Source organism: Lycium ferocissimum, chromosome 10, assembly GCF_029784015.1.
Source record: "Lycium ferocissimum isolate CSIRO_LF1 chromosome 10, AGI_CSIRO_Lferr_CH_V1, whole genome shotgun sequence".
Lineage (NCBI taxonomy): Eukaryota > Viridiplantae > Streptophyta > Magnoliopsida > Solanales > Solanaceae > Lycium > Lycium ferocissimum.
Genome location: NC_081351.1, coordinates 11528231 through 11553460, shown reverse-complemented (window position 1 = coordinate 11553460; position 25230 = coordinate 11528231). Strand labels below are relative to the sequence as shown.

At 33.3% G+C, this 25230-nt stretch overlaps 2 protein-coding genes across 2 annotated transcripts; both read right to left on the bottom strand.

Moving 5' to 3' along the window:
• Positions 1-651: 651 nt before the first annotated feature.
• On the bottom strand, positions 652-7618 carry LOC132032456 (calcium-dependent protein kinase 34-like). The gene is made up of 8 exons (XM_059422072.1): positions 6471-7618; positions 5674-5817; positions 5184-5336; positions 4215-4330; positions 3327-3494; positions 2526-2653; positions 1751-1850; positions 652-1143 (listed from the first exon to the last, which is right to left on the bottom strand). Exons 1-8 carry the CDS (start codon positions 7183-7185, stop codon positions 1039-1041), a joined length of 1629 nt encoding a protein of 542 aa, XP_059278055.1. The 5' UTR covers positions 7186-7618; the 3' UTR covers positions 652-1038.
• Positions 7619-19569: 11951 nt separating this feature from the next.
• LOC132035094 (mannan endo-1,4-beta-mannosidase 4-like) lies at positions 19570-24187 on the bottom strand. Its single transcript, XM_059425409.1, has 5 exons — positions 23798-24187; positions 22020-22214; positions 21683-21805; positions 20731-20927; positions 19570-20027 (listed from the first exon to the last, which is right to left on the bottom strand). Exons 1-5 carry the CDS (start codon positions 24134-24136, stop codon positions 19673-19675), a joined length of 1209 nt encoding a protein of 402 aa, XP_059281392.1. The 5' UTR covers positions 24137-24187; the 3' UTR covers positions 19570-19672.
• Positions 24188-25230: the final 1043 nt, after the last annotated feature.

Below are 25230 nucleotides of genomic sequence, written 5' to 3'. Positions count from 1 at the left end.
ACGGAGCAACAATACATAAAAGATAGCACCAAAACTAGCGAAGAAAGGAGAGAAATCACCCCAAAAATGAGCTACTGTTCGTACTCGAAAACTAGAGCTACAGACCACAAAATCTGATCTCCACCGTTGAAATCGAAGAACCAGATGTTGAGAACCCCCAGTTCAAATTTCAGCACGATCCAACGGTTAACGAATCGGGAAACGCAATTTAAAGGACTGCTGTAGAGAAAATTTCGGACGAAAATGCTTTCTCTCTCACGTTTTTCTCTCTATGTGGCTGCTATGAATTCACTCTTGTGTTCTAAAAATAAGACCTAAATTGATCCTATATATAGAGGAAATTTTGGGCAAAATTGGCCTGGTCCAAGTTGGATTGGGTTTTATTAATCCAATTTCATATAGGAAGGGAAAACCCAAAAATCTAATTGGATTGGGTTTTATTAATCCAATTCCACATAGGAAGAGAAAACCCAAAAACGTAACAGTATTGCAGATACTCGACGGAATATGAAGTGCAGGTGAGCTGGTCTACACTACCATTTTAAAAGTATATTTCTTATTCTGTGGGGAAATTTATTTACGCCTTTTTGCATGTCAGAGAGTTTAGGTATAAAACTAATTACTGACGGACACTATTTCAGTGAATAAATATGATATTTACACCGAACAATATCCAAAAGTCAATTGATTACAAAATAAACTTTTAAAACCTGATTCTAAATTGCAGAAAATAAATACTATATACTCTGAAAGACCCCCATAATATCCAGATTAAAGCATCCCTTAACCAAACTGTATTTTCCAACATACCCATGAATTCTACAATCTTTTCCTTCTCTGACAATGCATGTATGTGTGATTTTTTCCTTCTTCATCTTAATATCATACTTTATATACAAAGTGCATTTATGACTTTGGAAATCTCGTATGGTTCTTGACATTTTGTTAGATACAGTTTGGTCTTTAATTTCCTCACAACAACGACACCCTTGTCTTTGATTTTTTACAAATATTTTTCATTTGATGATGCAATTAACTTTATGCTACAAATGAATCCCTTCTTTTCTTTGGGTTCATTGTTGCTGCCTCTGGATTTCCTTTCTTCATCATTGCTACAAATTCATCATAGTTGATCCGACCATCCTACGAAAACCAAAAATTAATTGCTTATTATTATTTTTATTATGAAAAAAAGTTAAACTTTTAATTAATGAAAATTATGAACAAGAATTTTAAGAAAAGTAATAGAAAGTGATTACACTTATTTCGTGCCACCCATTAACACAAATCACAAAGTACCAACTTAATACTTCAACTAATTACACTACAAGGTTTATTCATTGTTAGTAATGTAAATACTAAGATTAATTAATTATTCGTGAAGTTAAACATAAGTAATTGATAAATCTTGCTATAATTTGTTTCATTGATGTATGTTTATACATATACTCCTTATAATTAGCTGTACAATCAATTAATAAGTAGCACATTGCAATACAATTCTAAGTACATATAATAGCTATGTAGAATCAAGTAGTATTGGAGAGAGAAAAAGACCAAAAATAAAAGAGCTCTTTAAAATTAATGTAATACTTAAAGCATAGTGACAGTTAAATGAGCTTGCATAAAATGGTACATACAAAATTGTAAATATTAATATCAATTTTCTTGTTTTTGAAGTGTTATTTAAATGTATATTTGTATGAATATATGTGTATTGGCATGGGTATGCTCCGTGGTTTTGACTTACATGATCAGTATCGACTTCATTAATGATTTCCCTCAAATCATTTTCATCGTCCATGCCAAATTCTCGCAGAGCTTGCTCTAACTCTTCTCTTGATATATATCTGAGGAAAAAAAAAAGAGAAGAGAGACAATTACATAATAAGTAAGCTTGAATATATTATAGGAAACAAAGTGAAAACCCAATGAGAAAATTCAATAGATTGTTTCTCCCTAATCTAGTTTAGATAATGTTTGTGTATATTGTTTTTCTATCCGAAAAAATTTATCCAACGTGAATTGAACCCTTTACTAGATCGAGAATTATCTGAGAGAAAATAAACTTTAAAAAATTAAAGTGGTTCAGGTAGCATAGCTAGTAATTAAGAGCAAATAACTAAGAATTCTCGTGTCAGTGATGTCTAGCCACTTTAATTTTAAGCAGGCGAAGGGTCCAAATGAGAGAGACGAATTTTAAAATTCAAGTGAAAAGTCAAAGAGAATGTAAAACAAAAAAGAAAAGGATGAATAATAGTCCCTTTTTAATTATTAGCCCTATTTAGTTCTCAGGTTTTCTCCTTATTCGTTACTTGTCTTTGAAACAACACACAATGAAATAGAATAACTATTTATTCTCTTTCAATTTGGGTTTTCCTCCTTTTTCCTTATGTTTTTCTTCATTTTTAGATAAATACAACATGATGGAAAATAGCAGGCACTCAGTGTAAAAGTCGAAATGCGCGCATATAACCCCGATATATATCACCATTTTAAGAAAGAATAATCATATTGAAGCTTACCCGCTGTGATCCTTATCAAAATATTGGAATGCTGTGTAAAGATGTTCTTCTCTATCCATTTTGTTCATGTGCATTGTAGCTGTGATGAACTCTTCATAGTCTATGGTTCCATTTCCATCAGCATCAGCCTAATTGTTTCCAGCACATAAAAAGGGTAATTAGCATTGGAATTAAACTTTCAAACCCTATATTAAAAATACTATGTCATCGTAACTACTTTGGGTTTCTATAATTTAAAGAAAAAAATAAACACGTTTGAGAAAATAATTTGAATGAAGATGTACATGAATTATTTCAAGAAAAATGACCGAGCATGAAAACAAAGTTTTTAATGTTTAGAAAACTTGTTATATTAGCTAGTGATTATCAAATGTCTGAAGATAGATGAAGTCAATTACATGAATCTTCTATATTTATTCCGCTATTAATTAAAAGAACTCTTTCTTTTAGCTCAAATAAAATTTAAATTGAATAAACCCATAATCAAAAAGAATTCTCCGAACTATGAAGGCTCCGTTTGGATCCAGAAGATGGATTATTTTTGTAAAATAATGTTTTGTCCAACACAAAGCAAAATTTGTGCTTGTGAAAGCCGAGTAATCAATAAAGATAGGAAAAACGACTTGAAATTTTGTGAATAAAATTCAAAAGAACTGCATATATGGGGGCTTTACTGAACAACTCGAAAAAGCTCATTTTCGCTCACAGAAAGTAGAAATAGAAGCTGAGCAAATTGGAGCGAATGGATATTCCGAGTTAGAACGAGAAGAATTGATTAACAATTAAGTTTGTAAAACTTACAGCTTCCATTAACTGTTTAATCTCATAATCAGATAATTTTGTCCCTTGTTTGGCCAGCCCTTGCTTCAGCTCCTCAAGTGTTATTGTTCCACTGTTGTCAGTATCCATATTTTTGAACATCTGCTTCAATCCCATAATTTCTTCTTCAGAGAGACATCCTGCAATAACCTAAGAATCTCAAAAAGTAGTGAGTACTTAATTTAGTCAACTTTTAAAAGTACTCAACATGATATTCACTATTAAAAACTTAGTATGAATTAGTGATGGACAAATTTTGTAGTTAAACAACAAAATTCGTCGGTAACTTACTTAGCGACTTATTATCAGAAAATCCTATTAGTTACGACAGATTAGCGACGAAATTTGCAGCTAATTTCAATTTTTTTGCAAATATGTACTTTAAATTCATACGAATATCTATGAATCTTGGGATGGTACATTGTTTACACAAAAAATGGCTATTAGCAAACGGAGAAATGATTCTTAAAAGTGAGATTCTGGCCTCTAAAAGTCAATAGCGACCAGAAAAATTTGACTGCGACCCGTCATTACAGGGTCTGCCCCTAAAAGTCAATGACTATATCGGGATTCGAGCCGCGTAGTCCTATTCGTTGTGGGGGGAGGGGGGGGGGGAAGCTCTCCCTACGCTGGTTTTCTTCATACTTAGGGCTCGAACTCGAGACCTCATTAAGGGAGGAGGAGTAGCACCATCCGTTGCATTGTTTGGTGGTAATATAGTGACTCAACTTGTTATACTCACAAGGTTACGTGCATGTTCTTACTAGTTCTCTTTTTTTCAAAAGATTTACTTAAATTAACGAGAAAATTCAGTAAATGAAAATTTTGATTGAAATCAAAAAGTTAAAAAGAAAAAACTTATAAAATTACCCGAAGAGCAACTTTCTTGAACTTGTTCATTGCTCTGAATTGTTTGAGCCTATGTAACACAGCATTGTCAAGAGGAGTATCTGGTGCTTCTCCATCCTCCTTGATCCATGAATGATCTTAATACACAAAAAAATTGTTAGACAATATGTGAGTTTTTTAATGATAAAATGTTCTTATTATATATCAAAAAATAAAGAATCTCAACATTTTATGTAAGAGTTAAATAACGTATTGTAATTTTACTTCAATACATTTCACTTATTCAATCCCCGAAAATGTTACTACTCGATACATACTGGCATCAATTTCATAAGTCTATTAATTTGTCAAACCAAATGCTCCTATGGTACTAAATATTAGTCATTTTAACAAACTAGATTTGTTTTGAAGTATTTGAACTTTAAATAAACAAGAAATCATTATGTATTCTTTTTCCAAATCCAGCCTCATTGTTTCAATTAGTGGAGTATTAATTAAGTGAGACGTCTAGGCAGAGATGAAAGGTAGTTTTGACAAACAATATTTATGATTAAGGCTATTAAATAGTGGAGCATCTTTTGGGTTTGCAAAATCTTTAATAGACAAATAATATGAGCTAAGTGTATTTTTTTTATTTCCTACCTAGTGTTTGCTATCCCCTCTGAGGCCCGACTAAAGACTCGCTGGGGGAGTCCCTCTTTGGAGAGGATGAAGCACTCCTACCAAAATGATTATATTCTAAGGGCTCGAACTCAAGATCTCTGATTCAGGATGAATGATTACATAACCACCACAACCTTGTGCATGTATGAACCGGATGTAGTACATAGAAGTAATAAGTAGCATGGTCCTTCTCTATAAATCAATTAATGATTTACGAATATTTTGATTCTTATTATACTGGAACTTAAGTTCTCAATGATATATAATTACTAATACTAGTAATTATAATTACTAATACTAGTAATTCAGAGATGTAAATTAACTTACTCAGGACTTGCATAGCTGTTAACCTTTGCTTGGGGTCAACGGTCAACATCTTTCTGACAAGGTCCTTTGCTCCACTGGAAACTGAAGGCCATGGATCACTTGAAAAATCAACATGTCCACGCAGTATTGCATTGAAAATTCCATGTTCGTTTTCTGAAAAAGAAAATATCATTTTGTTCAATAACTTTAACCTAGCTATACCAAGAGTGAAACAAAAATATTTGTTATCTTTATATATACCAACTAGCTAGACTTTCTATCTTTTGTACTAAAAAGGGTAGTTCAATACACTAAGCGCTCGTTGTGCCCGAGATTCGAAGAAGAATCAGACCACATTAATCTATTATACGCAGTCTTACCTTTTTTTTTTTACAAAGCTTTTGGAGAAAAAATAATGTTTTTTCGAACTATGGATAGAAAAATTCAACTTCTTTAAGAAAATGGAAACTAGAAAAATTGAGCTTAGGTCTTAATTATGCATGTAATTTACCTGCCCAAAAAGGAGGAACTCCACAGAGAAGAATATATAACATGACACCAATACTCCATATATCAACTTCTGGTCCATATCTTCTTTTCAGTACTTCAGGTGCAATGTAATATGCACTTCCCACAATGTCCTTAAATACATCTCCTGCACAAACAGGTATATATGACTATTAATTGAAGATTATAAAGAAATATTGCATACATTTTACAAGGTTCAATTTTTTCTTCAATGTTGATGCATGTCATGTTTGTATTCATGTCCTTAGTTCCAAAAGGACACATAAAAAGAGAAATTCATCCCTTCATCACTACTAAAAATAAAAATAAAAATAAAAATTAGAGACGGACAAATTCTGCAGCTAACAGAAAAATCCGTCATAATCCAATTTAGCAACCGATTATAATTTTTTGTATTAGTTACAAGCAATTTAGAGACAGATTAGTGACGAAATCCGTAGCTAATTCAATCTTTTTGCAGTAATTATTGTTTATAATTTTCAGTGCCCCTCTAGCTAGTGTAATTGTAGGTCTCAGTTCTCCCTCCAATCCTTGTTAATTAGCTTTCGTTTAAGATTTTGGCACACCTATTCAAAAATTATTTAATGGCACTAATTATGAAGAGTACTTGACTAAATTACCCTTATCCCTTCTTTAATGGAGTAATTAGTAATGACTAAATACCTTCTTGAAGTAGATAGGGTAAATTGAAAATAAAATAAAATAACGTCTGTTTAGTTTCCTAAAATGACAAATATTTTGACTAAAGTGACGGATAAAAATGACCGAAGGAATCAATACCTTGCTTATAGAATACGGAAAGACCAAAATCTGTAGCCTTAAGAGGTGCATCCTCATCCTTACTGAGAAGTAGAAAATTTTCAGGCTTAAGATCTCTATGAATGACTCCCATGGAATGACAAGTATGAACAATTTGCACAATTGTTCTTAACAATGAAGCTGCTGCACGTTCTGTATAATGCCCTTTAGCAATAATTCGATCGAAAAGTTCACCTCCAGCACATAACTCCATGACCAAATGTACGGAATGTTTGTCCTCATAAGCACCTTTAAGTTCCACAATATTTGGTTGTCCTGTTAAATGGTGCATTATTTGTACTTCCCTTCTAACATCTTCAATGTCTTCTTTGTTTACCAATTTTCTCTTGGCTATTGTTTTGCATGCAAATTGCTCTCCTGTTTGTTTGTGTGTACACAAATGTGTTACACCAAATTGTCCCCTACCAAGTTCTTTTCCTATGGTATATGTTGTTCTAACATCTTCCATTGGTCTGCCTAATACTGGCCCTATTGGTGATTGTTTTGTTGGTTTTGTTGAAGAAGGGCTAGGGGATGTAGGAGGAGGGGTTGTTTTTGGTGGTGTTGTGGAACCTTGCATGTCAAGATTATGAGTAGATGAATTATGTTCTTCATTTTTGGGGTTATCGGTTTGTCCATTTTCATTGTTGGTAATTTCATTAGGTTGTTCTTCTCCCCCAGAGCAACAATTCCCCATTTTATTTTTGGGGACAAAATGCAAAAAAAAAAAAAAAGTCTGAAGCTGAAGAAATTACACAAACAGCGATAACGAGAACAACTGTTATGCCTCAATCTCAAACAAAGGAAGAAATTAATTAATTAGAACAAACAAAAATGTACTAGAGTCAAATGAGTGAAAAAGATGGCAAAATAATGGGAAGCATGAATGTTATTGAGGATTTGGAGGGGGTCATGAAAAGAAATAATTATTGTTTAAAGATAGAATATTCATCATGAATTCTGTAGTGTTTTTCAATGCAAGAGGAAGACTAGAGGTAAAGAAAGGGATGATTCAATGTTGGAATATGGAGGTATTACTTAAGATTGATTGTGAGAGATTGTAGAGAAAAATTCAGGTTTTTTTCTTTACAATGTTTTGGTTCTCTTTCTTTTCTTTTTAATAAAATTAAATAAATTTCTGAGTGCTCCTAATTTTTTTCGTAGAGAGATGAAAATATATTATATTTCTAATACGGAAGGTTCAGAGTGTTTTTCGAAGCGATTACTATATTTAGCTATTGTTAGTTTTAGTGCAACCTAGAATTTTATGAAACCTGGGTCAAGTCAATCTTATCTCTAATAAAACAAAAAGAATTTTACAACTTTATTGTTATAATGTGTAAAGTTCAGTAAACACACATGAAATTGACTTTTATCAATTTGGGCGAAAGGACTATTAAGTTCAAAAAATCATATTTTCACTTTTTAGTTATGCCAAAAATTATCTAATATATATCTATCAAAGGTGCATTTTAGATTGTACAGTATACATTATTAGTCTACCACCACTCCACCAGCTTCTGACCCAAAATATATGATTGGGAGACAAATATTCATTACCAATAAACCTATTTATTCTTATTTGATGTTTATCTAAATCAAACAATATAATGTTAAGATTTTCCCCCTTTTACTAGGAAGAATTAACTGAAGGTGACTAAAAAGTCTCCAAATTACTAAAGGTGACGTGTGGGGCCCACCCCACATCAAAACCCAATTAAATTTGGGATTAAGAAGATTGGGGTCCAAAATGTAATTTTTAAAACTTCTTAATCTTTTACAAACTACAAAAAACCCAAAACACCAACCCATTATACTAAAACACCCACCCATTATTCAAAACATCCCAAACCGTTCCTCCCCCACAACTCCCTCGCACTTCTTCCATAATTCAAAATCAAAACTCCCAAGCAAACAACGGTTAATCTCCTTCACTTGGACGTCTCTCATCTCTCCTCTTTTTCTTGTCATCTTCTTCTTCACCCTCGTCTATAGTCTACGCGCTTTTTTTTTTTTTTTTTTTTTTTTTTAATATCAAGGTAAAGTTTTTGTTTCACTTGTTCCAAAAGTTATTTGGTAGAAATTGATGATTTTAGTTGTAGAAAAAGAAGAAAGAGAAGAACATGGGTTTGTCTGCAATGTTGTTTATTTTGTTGTTCCTTGTTCGAGAAATCCTTATTTGGGGTATTTGTTTGACTTGTTGGGGGTTTTTGCGTTTGTAAATAGCGTACATTGTTCTCAAATTATGGTTTTTTGTGATGTTTTTGTTCTTGTTCTCCTTAAGATTTCGAAAAAATGGCTTGCAATCTTGTTGACTTTTTCGAACAGATGAGTAAGTTTTCTTGACAACTTGACTCAAGCACTTGTTTGTGGGTTGTAGACATTTCTTCGAGGTTGCTTTGCTTTAAAACTCTATTTAGTGTATTTTGGAGTTAAATACCGTTGTTGGTGTTGGTGTTAGTGTTGGTGTTGATGTTGATGTTGATGTTGGTGTTGGTGTTGTCTTGTTATGGTATGGTTTAGGAAAAGAAAGGATAAACAATTATTGCACATGCATTTGGTGTATTTTGTTTAACTTGTATGATTGTGTGTCCGTAGTGGACGATTCGTCGCTTTTCTTGGAAGTAGATGCTTGTTGTTTTGGTTTGGTTAAGTGTTTAGGAAAGCTTGGATAAAATCCATCTTGTTGTTGTTATTGTCGTCGTTGTTGTTGTTGTTGTGTGTTTGTAGTGAAATAAATGGTTTTTTTTGTTGTTGTCCCGGTATGGTTCGGGGTTTAGGAGTAGATATCCAAATAGATGGTTTTTTTGTTCTTGTCCTAGTATTTATCCGGTTCTCGTTTATAGAAGCTATGTCAACAGATTTTTAGTTGTTGTAACAATTTCTACACTTGTGCCAACAAGTAGATAATATGTTGCAACAACTACAAATGGTTGACATAGCTTTAGTTTTTTGGTTCGTTTGTACAAGATATCCAAATGATTTTTAATTGTTGCAACAAGTTATACACTTGTTGCAACAAGTATACAATATATGGCAACAACTACAAATCCGTTGGACATAGCTTTAGTTTTTGGTTCGTTTGTAGAAGATATATAATAAATTTTTAGTTGTTGCAACAAGTTATACACTCCGTTGCAACAAATATACAATATGTTGCAACAACTACAAATCATTGGACATAACTTCAGCTTTTGGTTCTCGTTTGTAGAACATATCCAACAGATTTTTAGTTGTTGCAACAAGTTATACACTTGTTGCAACAAGTATACAATATGTTGCAACAACTACAATCATGGACTTAGCTTCGCTTTTTGGTTACGTTTGTAGAAGATGTCCAATGTATTTATAGTTGTTGCAACAAGTTAAACACTTTGTTGCAACAAGTATACAATATGTTGCAACAACTATAAATCTATTGGACATTGCTTCAGTTATTTGGTTGTGTTTGTAGAAGATATACAACATCTTAATCACTTATTCAACAATCGGAAGAATTGCGCAACAACCTATTCACTTGTTGCAACAAGCTACATCATTTGTTGCAACAAATTCTTCATTGTTTGGGAATTCTGTTACTTGTTGTATTTTGTTTGATCAAATGCCGCACTTCTTATTATCTCGTTTACTTTGAATGATGCACTAATCGCCTGAAGCTTTTTTTTTTTTCCTCTCCGTGTGTAGATAAAATGTCTCCAGGCCAAAGAAAAGTTGAGAGATCAACCGAGGTCATGAGATAATAAAAAAGCTAGAGTGCAATCATCATTAGAGAATCTTGCCGATTTAGCAAAATCTATTGTTGAATCAAAATATAGAGGAAAGAGACAAACAACCGACAATCAATCCTCAGTAAAGAGAGGAAGTACAGAACGAAAGCAGATACAAATGAACAAAGTGAAGAAGAATTAGAAGTCAAGAAATCAACATGAAGTAGATGGATTGGATGACGATGATGAAAAGGACGGGCTTCCGAAAATACGGCTTCACTTGTCGACGTTCATAGCCGAATTAAGAACAAAGAAGAGAAATAGTGTGAATGCCAATTTAATTGCGTAATCTTCTAGTAGATTGAACATAGATCATAAATGACCTTCCATTGCCGAGGTTGTCAAGGTTTTCGGCATTGACAAGATGCGCGAGATGTGGCTTGAATGAAAATAATGATTTGACCGTTGATCTTACAGTGGCCAAATCGTAATGGGTAAGAACTTTAATATGTTTAGGCTAATTCTTAAAAAGTGGGTTGGAGGATTTCTTTAGGAAAAAGCTGTTTTTGGGGTGTATTTGGATCTCATTCAAGAGACCGGTGCGCGGTTTCAAATGAAAATGGTATATGGGCTTACGAAGCGTAGAATTCTTTCGATGCAAAGGATGAGCTTTGATTAATTCTTGGTGGCATCTTAGGTGTGCTTTGGCATTAAAGAGTTTGCCATAGTTACTAGCCTTAGATGTCATCCTTGTGAGCTTCCTACCGTTGTATCAATAAACTCGGTCTAAGTAAGCCTGGAAAGTTAAGCCAAGAAAATAGGAAAGGGTGGAAAAGATAAGAGTGAAACTCGGTTTGGTGGAGTTAGTTGGGAAAAGCTACAAGTTAAGATAAGCAGAGATTGTAGATTTGCAATTCAAAACTATGTCAAAAAAGCATAGCAAATTCCGTGTTTAGTTTGGTTTGTGCATCGTGTTCTTATGGCAAAAGATACAAGTCCGAACATACCACTTGGTTTGCTTAAACTTCTCGGAGGACTATGAGGCATTCAACAACCATGGATGGGGCCGGAAAGCTTCAAGTTGATCGTTGACTACTTATCGAAAGAGCTTAAGCCAACGGTGAAACAAGCCAATCTATATGGCTTCCTGGTCTTTCATGGTAAAGCATTTGCAATGTCAATTTCTTTTGTACTTTTTGTAGTTCTATCATCATTCTGATTTTGCCAGTATCTTGTTTTCTAGGCTTGGGCATTTGAAGCCATTCCTCACCTCCGACAACAAGTGAAGGACTACCCTTCGGAAGTGTCTTTTCCAAGAATGCTTAGATGGCCGATCGCAAGCAACACTAGATTGAGTGTTGATCTTTTTAACCCTCCTTTGGAAGAGGTAAGCCTTAAGACATGTATATAGAATAAACTTGGTCATCTCGTTGGATAATGTCTAACAAGTATGACACCCCGGTGCAACAAGTTACTAATCTGTTGGACAATGTCCAAAAAGTATGACACCTGTTGCAACAAGTTACTAATATGTTGGACAATGTCCAACAAGTATGACACCTGTTGTAACAAGTTACTAATCTATTGGACAATGTCCAATAAGTATGACACCCGTTGCAACAAGTTACTAACTGGCTGGACAATGTCCAACAAGTATGACATTCCCGCAACAACCTAGTCATCTCGTTGCATTTCATTATTTAGGACCATTTTAATATATCTACTTTTTGTTGTAGGTCGTGCACCCATGGCTTGTCCCGACAAGACGTTCTGGAGTTGAGAGATGCCATTCTTTGCTTCCTTTGAGCCCTGCTAACTGCTCCCGATAAAATGATTGAGGGGATAAAATTAGAACCGGGCCGGAGTGACAGCCATCAAAAGGGAATCAGCTTGTGCTAGATGTTGGTGGTGGTGGTTGTTGCCGGTGGTCACTCGCCGTTGATGACGTTGCGGCGAAATTGCCGGTCAAAAAATAATAGATGATGATGTTGATTTTGGTAGACAAACTCCAATTGGTGGTGTTGTTGGTGGACAAACTCTAATTAGTGGTGATGTCGGTGGACAAACTCCAATTGATGGAGATGTTAGTTGTGGCGGATTTGGTGGTAGATTTTCCTTTGTTGGTGCCGACACATCGAAATTTGCTTGTGAATGCACCTATTGCAAGCGGCGAATGGATGATTTGATAAAAATGTTGGTGAGTGAAGGTAATAAAAAGACACAAATTCTCGCTTTACGTAGTTTGTTATCCAAGAGGGTGTCAATCAATCCAAGAAGCCGACCTCACCCTATACTCCTATTCGCATTCGCAAGAAGCGGAAAAGCAATTTCCAAGGCAAGCCTGCCGATGTTAGGTCAAGGAAATCTTTTACACCCCACAAGGTACTTTGTTGTTCGATCTAAAAAAGGTAAATGTGTATAAGTACGCAGATGCTCAATAAATGAAAAGCTTGAAAAAATTGGCGTCAATGACAAGAAGAGCAAGGGTACGATGTATTGTACGAATTTAAACACGATGACTCAGGATAATGACAAACATGGAAGATTGGTGGTCGGCGTTGTAAGTTTGAAAACAATAATTATTTTTGTTGAAACAAGTCTTATTTTGTTGTATTAGTTGCAACAAGTTATATATTTGTGCAACGAGTGGAACACTTGTTGCAACAAGTATTGGTCTTGTTGCAACAACTCACTTAGTTGTTGGAGATTGTTCACGCTAGCTTGGGTCTATTTCACCCAATCGTCGTAAGCAATCTCCAACAACTAGAGAGTCGCTGTAACAAGACCAATACTTGTTGCAACAAGTATACTGTTTCGTAACAACTCACTTAGTTGTTTAGGTGACCTCGACATTCCTTATACTTTTAATGCAAGATGTTGATGAAATTATGCTCTTAATGCGTGTGAGGCAAAAGCACTTTCACCGAGCATTATGCTTGTACGTATATAATCTTGGATCTCAACTTCTACAATATCATGCTCAAGCGATACACGGAGAGTTGTCGGATGAAAGCACACAAATGAAAGCTATTCCATTCAATCAAATGCTTGATGATTTTATATGGGATGATGATGTTATCGCATCGTAGAGGTACCCACTAGCCCAAAGGTGGTCGCGAGTGGGTTGGTGCCAAAAGTGGTGCTTACTATCAGCGAACATAAATGTCGAAGGGCCTTGTCACTCTCGAATTCATAATCGAGGAGGGGGTGATAAATGTTTATGACCGCAACGTCCCAAAAATCCAAGTGGATGAGTTCTTCATCCACATCCACCACCATTGAATTATGGCCGAAACTATCGAAGCGCAGTGGCATGTTTAAATGCTTGCTCGTCAAAATCTGCTCAACGAAGCTTGAAATTTTGTCAAGGAGAATCTCCCCAATGAAACCGCAATGGCACGCGGATCGTATTCACTTGCTTTTTATTGAGCATTTGCTTACCGCACTAACATGATGAAGCCCGAGACTTTATTGTGCGACAACTCGGTGGCGAGGATGCAAGTGGCGGTGGGCGGTGGGTGTGATAGACAAAGTTTTGGAGCCCCGAATTGGTCGTTTAACAAATTACTACCCGAACAATTTTTTTGTCCTTATTATTATTATTTATGAATCTTGTTGCAACAAATGCAAAGATAGTACAAACTTGTTAAAAAAGGTGCAAAAAATTACTAATCTACTAATTTGTTTAGAAAAATTGCCTAAATGATTGCAACGAAGTCTGATTGTTGAAGTCACTAACTGCTCCAAAGAAGTTACTAATCCGTTCCAAACAAGTAACTAATCATTAAACAAGTTACTAATCTGTTGCATTAGATAATACATTTGTGAAAGGAGTTGCAACAAATAACTAATCTGTTTCAACAAGTTACTAATCCGTTCCAATAAGTAACTAATCTGCTGAAACAAGTTACTAATCTCAAGGTTACAACTTCTCATACAAATGGAAAGAAGTTGCAACAAATTACTAACTGCTCCAACAAGATACCAATCCGTTCCAACAAGTAAATAATCTGCTGAAAAAAGTTACTAATCCGTTGCAACAGATCATCAGCTTGTCGAAAAGAAGTTGCAACAAATTACTAACTGCTCCAACAAGTTACTAATCCGTTCCAACAAGTAAATAATCAAGTAAGTTACTAATCAAGGTAAACAGATCATATAGTTGTGGAAAGAATTTGCAACAAATTACTAATGATTGTAGTAGATATATATATTGATCAATAGATATGATTGATTTCTTGTTTATCACTAAATAATGGGTGAATCAAGAAGTTCACATCAATTCACTCCAATGATCACTCCATTTAGCGCGATTGGACTTAGTTGATCATCTATCCGACCCAAAACACCATAAAATTGCTTAAGTATATATAATGATCAATAAATATGATTGATTTCCATTGTTTATCACTAAATGTGGGTGAATCAAGAAGTTCACATCAATTCACTCCAATGATCACTCCATTTAGTGTGTATTGAACTTAGTTGATCATCTATCCTGACCCAAAACACCATAAAATTGCTTAAGTATATATAATGATCAATAAATATGATTGATTTCCAATTTTTTATCACTAAATGTGGCTGATATCCATTGGTTATCACTAAATATGGCTGATTCCCTTTATTGATCACTAAATATGGGTGAATCAAGTAGTATCAGTAATGTATGTAGTATTTAGTGGAGCAAGTTTAGTATCGGTTATGAAGTGTTGTATTTGTTGCGAAAGGAAAGTAAGTTGTTTAACAAGTCCTTACTCTTGTTGGATAAAACACAACAAGTTACCCATTTTCTGTAACAAGTCACTCCACTTGTTTGACTTTCACAAATTGTAGTATCTGTCGTTAAAGAATTTTAGTATTTGCTATGTTGTAGCATTAGTAAAAGCAACCGAGTAAGTTGTTGAACAAGTCCTTACTCTTGTTGGATAAAACACAACAAGTTACCCATTTTCCGTAACAAGTCACTCCACTTTGTTTGATTTCCATTGTTTATCACTAAATGTGGTCGATATCCATTGTTTATCACTAAATATGGTCGATTCCCTTTATTGATACTACATATGGTGAATCAAGTAATATACGTGCCGTATGTAGTATCTGATTAGCAAAGGTTAGTATTCGTGATGCGGAAGTGTAATATTCAAAGAACCGTAAATATGGTTGATTCAGCTTAGTACTCATTTTCCGTAACAAGTCACTCCACTTGTTTGATTTCCATTGTTTATCACTAAATATGGTTGATTCCAATTTTTTATCACTAAATGTGGTGACTCCTCTACTCAATAATTAAAACATCAATTCACTCTACTTGTTAGAAAAAAAACCCAACATATAACTTAGTTGCATCGGCTTAAAAACTCCGATTTTTTGTAATATGTTCAACGACTTACTAGTTGCCGCAACAAGTCTTGTTACTTGTTCGATAAAACCCAACAAGTTACCCATTTTCTGTAACAAGTCACTCCACTTGTTTGATTTCCATTGTTTATCACTAAATATGGTTGATTCCAATTGTTTATCACTAAATGTGGCTGATTCCTCTACTCAATAATTAAAACTTGAGTCACTCCACTTGTTAGAAAAAAACCCAACATATAACTTAGTTGCATCTTAAAAACTCCGATTTTTTGTAATATGTTCAACGACTTACTAGTTCCGCAACAAGTCGTTACTTGCTCGATAAAACCCAACAAGTTACGTAGCCGCCGCAACAAATTCATTACTTGTTGGAAACTGTACAACAATTTATTAACAAGAATATACACATTAGTGATTTGAACACGAACAACATATCATATAAACCAAGTTCATAATCACCAAGAATATAAATTACCATGTTAAGAAAGAATAACATTAAAATGTCATAAAGATCCAACGGATAACTATTATTACAACACAATGCAATCTACAACTATGGAGCATTTCGGCTTGGACATGTTGTTTTTTTGTGGCTAAACCGTTTTGCATAAGGAGCATTTGTTTTTCCGCATAGCCCTCTTTGTCCACCTTCTTCCGTGTTTGCTAGAACTTAAAAGCTTCCACATCCCTTGGCCACCACTTGCACTTCGCAGATGTTCACATCTAAAGCAATACACACTTCGGCGAATTGAATGACATTCCTTTATAAAAACTCGTTTCATCATCTTGAACATGGCCGGACTGGTGACGATTGCGCAAAGACACGGTGTATTACTCATAAGTTCGGGTATACGGATCGGCTCACCCCACTTCCTACGGGGCTTCACACTTCTATTATCCGGAATATCCATATCCACCCCTTCCAATTTATCATTTAATACATCTTGTTGGTCTTCTGAGCTAAATTATGGTTCTCGACCGGCTTCCAACCATGCATACCCTTAAAATGGGCCTAGCTACATCTTTCAAATAAGTACGCAAACGACTCGATCGGTTATCTTAAAAGGCAAAACCCTCTCGGTTTTCAAAAGAGCTATGTACGTAAGTGATGACAAGGTCTTTCTTCACAAGTTAATTCACAATAGTTAATGATTAAGTTCACAAAATCATCAAACTCAACATCTCTTGGGACAGTCATCCCTATCGTCTCTAACATGTGACTACCCTTCCATCGCCAAATATATCGATTGTTCATCTCGATCCATTCACCATGGCAATCAACACCTATTATTATCGAGTCTCCCATTAATGGTGCCCGAAGATATTTTGTTTTAAGAAAATCACCATGACCAGCGCAAGTCAAAGGCCATTTAAATTTATGATTAAGTTAATTATTGAGTGGTTTTTTCCGAAATTTTGGACCCAAAGTAGTTAACTTAATCACAATTTTGAGCGGCCTTTGAGCTTGATGTTCTAAAGTCAGCCACAACTAGTAATTACAATGCTTGAATGTCAAGTGTTGAAATTACTCTAGGTGACAAAACTTTGACCACCCCAAGCCCAAAGGCCACTTAAATTTATGATTAAGTTCATAATTGAGTGGTTTTTTCCTGTAATTTTTGACCCAAATTAGTTAACTTAATCACAACTATAAATGACTTCTTGGAACAAATAACTGAATTGTTGCAACAAGAAGGTTACTAGTTGTAACAGCTCGCTTATTTGTTGGAGAGACCTTCCGCTTTTTTGTCTCTCGTCTCATATCAAAATGGAACGCCTATATGACTTGTCGGAACAACTAACGTACTTGCTCGCAACAAGTATGTAACTTGTTCCAACTACTTGGTAACTTGTTGGAGACAGGTTCGCCTTTGTTCCGTTTGATAACAAAATGCAACAACTAAGTGACTTGTTGGAACAAATAACTTACCTCGTTGCAACAAGTAGGTTACTAGTTGCAACAACTCACTTATTTGTCGGAGACTTGATCCTCTGCCTCTCGTTTCATAACAAAATTAAACAATTATATGAATTGTTAGAACAACTAACGTACTTGTTGTAACAAGTATGTAACCTGTTCCAACTACTTGATTACTTGTTGGAGACAAATTACTTGCTTTTTGTCTGTTTACAACACAATGCAACAACTAAGTGACTTATCAAACAAATAACATACTTGTCGTAACAAGTAGGTTACTAGTTGCAAATAGCTTCACTTATTTGTTGGAGACAAAATAATTTCCGTTTCATCCAACAAATGTAAAATATGTCCAACAAGCCGTAATTGATGCAATAGTATCATACTTGTCGCAACAAGTAACCTCGGTTGTTAAGAGCTCTCCAGATTTCACAGCTTATTGATAAAGTACAACAACCGTTGTAAATTATTTATTCACATTTTTTGTAATTGTTGCAACAACATTTACTAATCGTTGCAACAACTTCATAATTTATCAACAACTCTTGCGTAAACACTAGACTAAAACAAATTTGATGCAAAAGTTCAAGCTCTTACACAAATGCCTTTAGAACTTGCCGCAACAAATGTATCGTCAGAATTACGAACTGGGAAAATCGCAAATAAGGCAACTATACCTGCATGAACAATTGAAAGAAACAAGTATTGTTTAACTTACCAATGGACCCGAAAACACTTATGAAGTAATGCGGTGCTACACCAATGACATTTAATCAAAAAATTGTAAAATCGGATGATTTTTTTTTTGAGCAAAGCGGATGAAGAAGAAGAAGAAGAAGAAGAAGAAGAAGAAGAAGAAGAAGAAGAAGAAGAAGAAGACAAGGGCGGGCAAGAAGAAGAAGAACGAAGAATGTAGCGGGAAGAACAACAATGATAAACGGCTACCAAGAGGATTTTTTTTTTCCGCATTTTTGTATTTTAGGGTTTATAGTGGTTGGGTCAAAGTGTTAAAAATAAAACTTTGGGGGAAAGTGTTAAAAGTAAAGTTTAGGTCAAAGTATTAAAAATAAAACTTGAGGGCAAAATATTAAAAATAAAACAGAGGGCCAAAGTGTCAAAAATGAAACTATTGGGCAAGTTCAAAGCCCCTTAATCACTAATCAAATTTAGTCACCTCTACTCAATAATTAAAACTTGAATCACCTTCCTTCAATTTTAAAACTAAAACATCACCTATAATTAAATGCCCCCTTTTACTATAATATAGTTTTAGCTCATCTCCAAATCATTTGCCACACACTTACTATCATCCCAACTCACTATTCACGTTTCAACATCATACCTAATATGAAATAAAGTAACAATTAAATCTAAATACTAATCTAAATACATTCAATAATTTATGGGCCAATTTGATAGACCAATTCCAAGTGCTATCTCAACAACAACAACAATAATAACAACATACCCAGTATAATCGTCTCACACGTGAGGTCTGGGGAGGGTAGAGTGTACACAGACCTTACCTCTACCTTGAGAGGTAGGGAGACCGTTTCCGATAGACCCTCGACAATTCCAAGTGCTATCTCAAATTTGGTTAAAAAGGATACCATTATAGCTTTTATCTTCATCCCATACACACTGAAATATGACATACAAAAACCTAGAAGAAGTGTAACTAAAATTATCTCTTTTTTTCCTTCTATTTTAGTAATTAATTATGGCTAGTATAGATGTTGATCTTTCCGAATCTAGTAAACTTTTTAAAGTGGGGAAAACAACACTCTATATCTATTTGGAGAACATATTTACCCCAAATGGTCGCTATTTCTAATATTACCCGTAACGACCCTTTTATATATTATTATACATTTTTATACAAGGTTTATACATTGTCTACAGTAAGTGTATAATATTGTATATTGTGTGTATAAACACCGTGGCAAAAATATGGCTACGTGAACGTAGTATTTTATGCTTGATCGTATATTATTGAATTTCTCTATCATTAATCACAAAAAAGATATAAATAATCATCACAAATGTGAATAAATATAAGTCAAATACAACAAGAGAAGATCTTTGAAATCTCTAACTTTCATATATTCTTCAATAAGTTCATTTTTATCTTTGACCGAGATAGTCAAAGCTACACAAATTACAATTATCTTGATGCTTGAATGAAATTAAAAATACTATTATAACTTTAATTTATCGAGCCTGAGAGATTGTAAGAGTATGACTCTATCAGTTGACGGGCTTACTTGCAAGACCACTTCATAACCATCACCAAAACTATTCATTCCTTGGTCCATTAATTGCCAAAATAGCCCACCACCACAAGGGCCACCAATTTTGGCACAATTAAAAATGTTTCCATATATTTTTCCAAAATAATTGTCCCTCATTGCAATTGTGAATCCTGAGGTATTTGAAGACTTGCCAAATTCTGCAATAAGTAAAGGTTTTCTCAACAATTTGGAGTCATTTATATGGTCTTGGATCCATTGTGAAGCCCATTTATCTTGGGCCTCTGGAGTTGAACCTGGTAACCTGCAGTCCAAAAGGTCCGATTAAAGGTACATGTTATTGCATAATGTACTATGCCTCTGAAAACATAAATTGTTCCAAAATCTTAGTAGTTTCTAAATTAATGAATATTCGCATAATTTTTTTTTATATTTTTGGTTCATGATTTACTATGTGAATTATTTAGATTTGAGTGTCAAATCTAAATAAAATGACAATGGTTGAGGCAAAGAGAGTAAAACTGAGTCTTCTTCCTTTAAAAAAGGTATACATAATCATCCATAGCAAATGAGATTAATTATCTAGAAAAAACAAAGTAAGCTACTTGTTATCACATGAGGAAGCACATTGATTTTATAAATATTCTATATACTATCGGTGTATACAAGTTAAGGGGAATGAAATGAAAAAAGACATTAAAAACCCCTCTTTGAGCATAAAATAAGCTCGTGCCTGCACATGCTGCGTTCTTACTTATTTTTCTTTACTAGGTAATTAGTGAAGGGGGTGAATAATATGAGAAAGATAAGTAATATGAAAAAATAAGTTCTGCGGGTAATATAGGACTGTCGCATAGTTTAGATGTGTAGTTGACAATTCCATCATAAATTAGGGATGTTTCTATGCTTTATCCCAATAAGTAAATAAATATTTAGATGTAAATGGGGGTGAGAGGGTAGCACAAATGTATATGCATGAAGGAAGAGGGCATTAGGGGATTACATACCATTGCTCAGGGTATATATGGATTGTGGTAAAATCAATTCCCCTTATTTGATTGTTGGAGATGAAATCAGTCCCAATTTCAAAAGAATTAGGGTTGTATTGTTTCTTGTTATGCCCATAAAATCCTTCAAGTCCAATCTCCAAGAGATGATTTTTATCTATTGATTTAAAATGTGCTGCCATTTCTGTGATCCAGTTCTGCAAAAATATAAGTCCAAGAAAAAAGAAAAAAAGAATTTATTACTTCAAGCGAAATAGTGAGAAAAATTAGAAGATGTGATCAGGTAGTATCTGCACTTGGTGTTTATGCCAATTTAATGAGTACCAGACATATTTCTTAACTTACACTCTTATTGCTAAACCAAAGTTAATCAATTTACATTATAACCTTAAGTTTTGACTTAAGCCACGGAAAAGTAATATAATTTGATGGCAATGCCGAGTGTGGATAAATTTTTAACTTAGATATAAATTCTAATAGGAAGAGCTATAAACAAATGACGTTCACCAAGATCATTGGCAGCCTAACGCGATCCATTTTGTTTTTCAACTTAAGTGTGTTTAATATGACGAAAGTTCTTTTTTGAAAATGTTTGTCAAAATTGAATTTGGTTGGAGCGCGGAAGTATTTTTCCAAACAATAATTATTAAAGATTACTAAATAACATTCACAAAGCAGCTGATGTTTTGATAAATAAATTTGATTTATCTAATTGATTTTAATGTTTAAATATTAGTTCGATAACTAATATAAAGTTAAGCATTGAGATAGTACTGAAGGTAAATGACCCCGCTATAAGTTGGGGATTTCACCCTTTTAATGAAAGATAATATTTTCAAACAATCAAACACTAAATTTAGTACGATAGAAAATATTTACTCACTAATACTATCAGAATTTTTTATATTATTGTGTTCCAGATGTAATTAGTCATTAATCAAAGAGGTAATACCTGTATTGTTTTTCCAGAGAGGTCGGATTGGCAACGAGGCTCATTCATTAGCTCAAATGCAAGAATTGTTGGATCATCTTTATATGCCACTTTGGTTATTGTGTTTACTCTTGTAAGCACAACCTTTATACAAAAGTTTAAAAAATATTAACCAAAAAAAGAACTTGAAAATAAGGAGCCAAAAAGTATCCTAATTTTAACTTTTTTCTTATACACTTGATATATTACGGCGATAATTACAAATTAATATGATTAGGCGGGTGGTTTTTTTTTTTTTTTTTTTTTTTTTTTTTTTTTTTTTAAGTGACTGGATAAATATATTATCTAAATAATTTACCTTGACATGATTTTTATAAAACCATTTTACCATAGGATTAGTGAAGAAGTCATCATCACTTTTTAATTGCTGTCCTCTTTGCCTTGCCCATGCTACATATTGTTTCTTTCCTCCTAAAGCTTCCCAATTGTTAACTAATGCAAGAATTAAGTGAATTCCATATTTCTTGGCTTCTGATATCACAAAATCCAATCCCTGATAAACAAAACAAAAAGAGCTTAAAAAGAGGAAAAATACATAAAACCCAAAAATATTGAATAAAAGAGAAAAGTTTAAGAGAAAAATAGAGGACGTTTGAAACTTGTGGTTTACAATAAGTTATAGACTTTCTATGGCTATAAATTATTTCATTAAAAGTAAAACGAGAAGTTAGATTAAGTTGTTACTAAATATAAAAATATGTCATTTGTCAGGACTGACTAAAAAAAGAAAAGAGTATCACATAACTTTGGACGAAATGAGTACTATGTTTGGTAATTTATTTCAAATAAAAGCGTGCAGTAATTAGTTTAATTGATCTTCATAAAGGAAATAAATGGGATGAGAATAAAAACAATAAATTGCTTTGCATACTTTAGTTTTGACTAAATAAACCAAATAGAGGAATCTGATATGAGAGAGTTATAATTTTCTGCTGAATAAATGATATTTTAATGCAAATGAATTTTCACAGTAAAAAACAAAACATGAGATTACAAGCATATACAGTCAAATCTCTATATAACAATTTTGTTTGTTCTGATTTTGATTTTATAGCGATTGACTATGTTACATCTTAGGGATGTGCCTTCGATTTCTCGATTTAATTTTGGATTATTAGATTTCGATTTTGAAAAAGTGCCGCCCAATCCAAACCAAATATTAGGATCACAGCATCCAACCCCTTATAAAAAAGAAAACAAATGAGGAAAAATATATAACACAAAAATATTGATTGAAAGAAAAATATGTTTAGTAATTTATTTTAAATAAAAGCGTGTACTATTTAGTTTAATTGAAGTTCATAAAGGAAATAAATGGGATACGAATAAAATCAATAAATTGCTTTGAATACTTTAGTTTTTGACTAAACAAACCAAATGGAAGAATCAGATTTAAGAGTTACAATTTCTAGTGAATAATTAAATGAGATTATATTAAATATGAATTTCCAGAATAAAAATAAAACATCAGATTACAAGCATATAAAAATAATCAAACATGGGAAAGCATGATATAACGGTTTTAATTACACTTTTTTTCTCCCTTAATTCCGCTATTGGTGTAGTTGAACTTGGTAATAAGTTTCAAATGTTAGAACCTCAATTTTATTGCTAAAATAATCCCAAGAGAGATCTTGCCTGTTTATTAAAAGTCAATTTTGAGCATCCAAAACCCTAACCTTTTAGGATGCCATGACCAAACCCAAAAATTTTTGTTTGAACTTCAAAAAGTGATTTTAACATTTGCCAAACAAGAAAAAAGACATGTAAGAAATTTATTTTAGATATTATAAGAAGCGTTATAGAGGCGCTCGACAAAAACAATAAAATAATTAAATCGAAGGGCCAACACGAGTAATCTAAGCAACACAAACGCATTTCAAAAATATTAAAAAAAAAAAACATCAGGTAAAAAACATCTATATTACTTGTATCACAAATTATTGAAAAAACGAGACAAACATGAAGGAATAGTACCTGAATAACGGTTCTCAAACGAAGGATTTATTCATCTACAAAACGAATAGGAAAAACTATAACTTTTTATCGACTAAACTTTCATGTCTATAAAATTACCTGAAATATTTGCTCGCTGTAAACACCAGGTGCAGACTGTAAGGGTCTAGAACCGCCATCAGTAAATGCCCAAATTCTAGCAACATTCATCTTATATCTAGAAGCTTGTTGAAATACGGTTGTAACTTTATTCCTTGTTGATGGATCAGAAGCCATATACATTAGCCAATAAGCATTAAAACCATTCATATAAAATGGCTTTCCATTTAATCCAAAATGAGTTCCATCTGTATAAACAAAACTAGGATTTGAAGCTGCTCTAATAGGCTTGCTAAATCCATCTAGGGATAATATCAAAATAGCTAACAAAATGAAGATGAATGAGTTTTTCATCAACATTTTTTAATAATGTGAAAGGAAAATCAAATTGAGAAAAAAAGAAGAAGGAAGAAATTGGTTTATGATTTGTTTTATACTAATGTCTTGCTTGTATGCTTATATAAGTGAGGAAAACTAATCTGATAAGTTTCTTAGTAAATACAGATTAGATTTCAGGATACATTTTGCTAAAATCAAGCACTTGATGTTATATTATTTACCGAATACAAATTACTCTAATATTTATGGTCTATTGTTATAAATTTTGTTTGACCAATTTTAATGAGTAACCTGACCAGTTCCTTCTTTTTGGATTTATAAATCTTTATACAAATTACTCTAATCTTTGTGGTATATTGTTATAAATTTTGTTTGACCAATTTTAATGAGTAACCTGACCAGTTCTTTTTGGATTTATAAATCTTTACACATCCTAATTGGAGATTGTCTTTGACACAATTTCCTTAATCAATCCAAAATACTAATGAAGCACTCCAATTGTTTTAACACAAATTTTTTGCTTAGATAAAATTTTACTTGCAATTAAAAACTGATTGGGTAAATCTAGCTACTAAAAAACTGGTAGGGTGGAAAGTCATAGCAGCCCTCAAACTTAGTATTAAACATTAAGACAAGGTGGAGGGTGCGGGTGCCGGTGGGGGGTGGGGGATGGGGGATATCAGGTGACCAGCACCCAAGATTTTTAGGGCAAATTTGAATTACCAGTATGTTCATTAAAAGTTAAAACAATTATTTTACCCTTTGTTTAAACACTGTTCTTTACTTTTCAATGTTTATTGTAAATGACATAGCTGAAGTACAATGAATCATTATTAATTTCTATATAGACTCTTATTGATATCCGATTAGTTCCTGTCAAAATACAGATAATTTGAGGAGTTGGTATTCTGAAAGGGTTTTTAGAAGAACAAAAGGCCAATTAGGATTCATAAGAATTTGAAGAAATTGAAGAGTTGTAATTGCTAAAATAATGAAAAGTAAATGGCTCTTCTTAAATGGGTACATGAATCAAACTTTTTTCCCTTTAATCCTAAACTAAAGATTTTGAAGAGTTGCAGTTTATTAGAGTATCCTAGTTAGTTTAGATTTTTATT

Excerpts from the sequence above, each read along its gene's own strand:
- LOC132032456 (XM_059422072.1), bottom strand. The coding sequence starts at position 7,185 with ATGGGGAATTGTTGCTCTGGGGGAGAAGAACAACCTAATGAAATTACC. Across the intron at positions 5,818-6,470 it reads TTCCGTATTCTATAAGCAAG|GAGATGTATTTAAGGACATT; the intron begins GTATTGATTCCT and ends CTGTTTGTGCAG. Across the intron at positions 5,337-5,673 it reads AGTTCCTCCTTTTTGGGCAG|AAAACGAACATGGAATTTTC; the intron begins GTAAATTACATG and ends TTTCTTTTTCAG.
- LOC132035094 (XM_059425409.1), bottom strand. The coding sequence starts at position 24,136 with ATGTTGATGAAAAACTCATTCATCTTCATTTTGTTAGCTATTTTGATA. Across the intron at positions 22,215-23,797 it reads ACAGCGAGCAAATATTTCAG|GGATTGGATTTTGTGATATC; the intron begins GTAATTTTATAG and ends TTTGTTTATCAG. Across the intron at positions 20,928-21,682 it reads TCTCTGGAAAAACAATACAG|AACTGGATCACAGAAATGGC; the intron begins GTATTACCTCTT and ends ATATTTTTGCAG.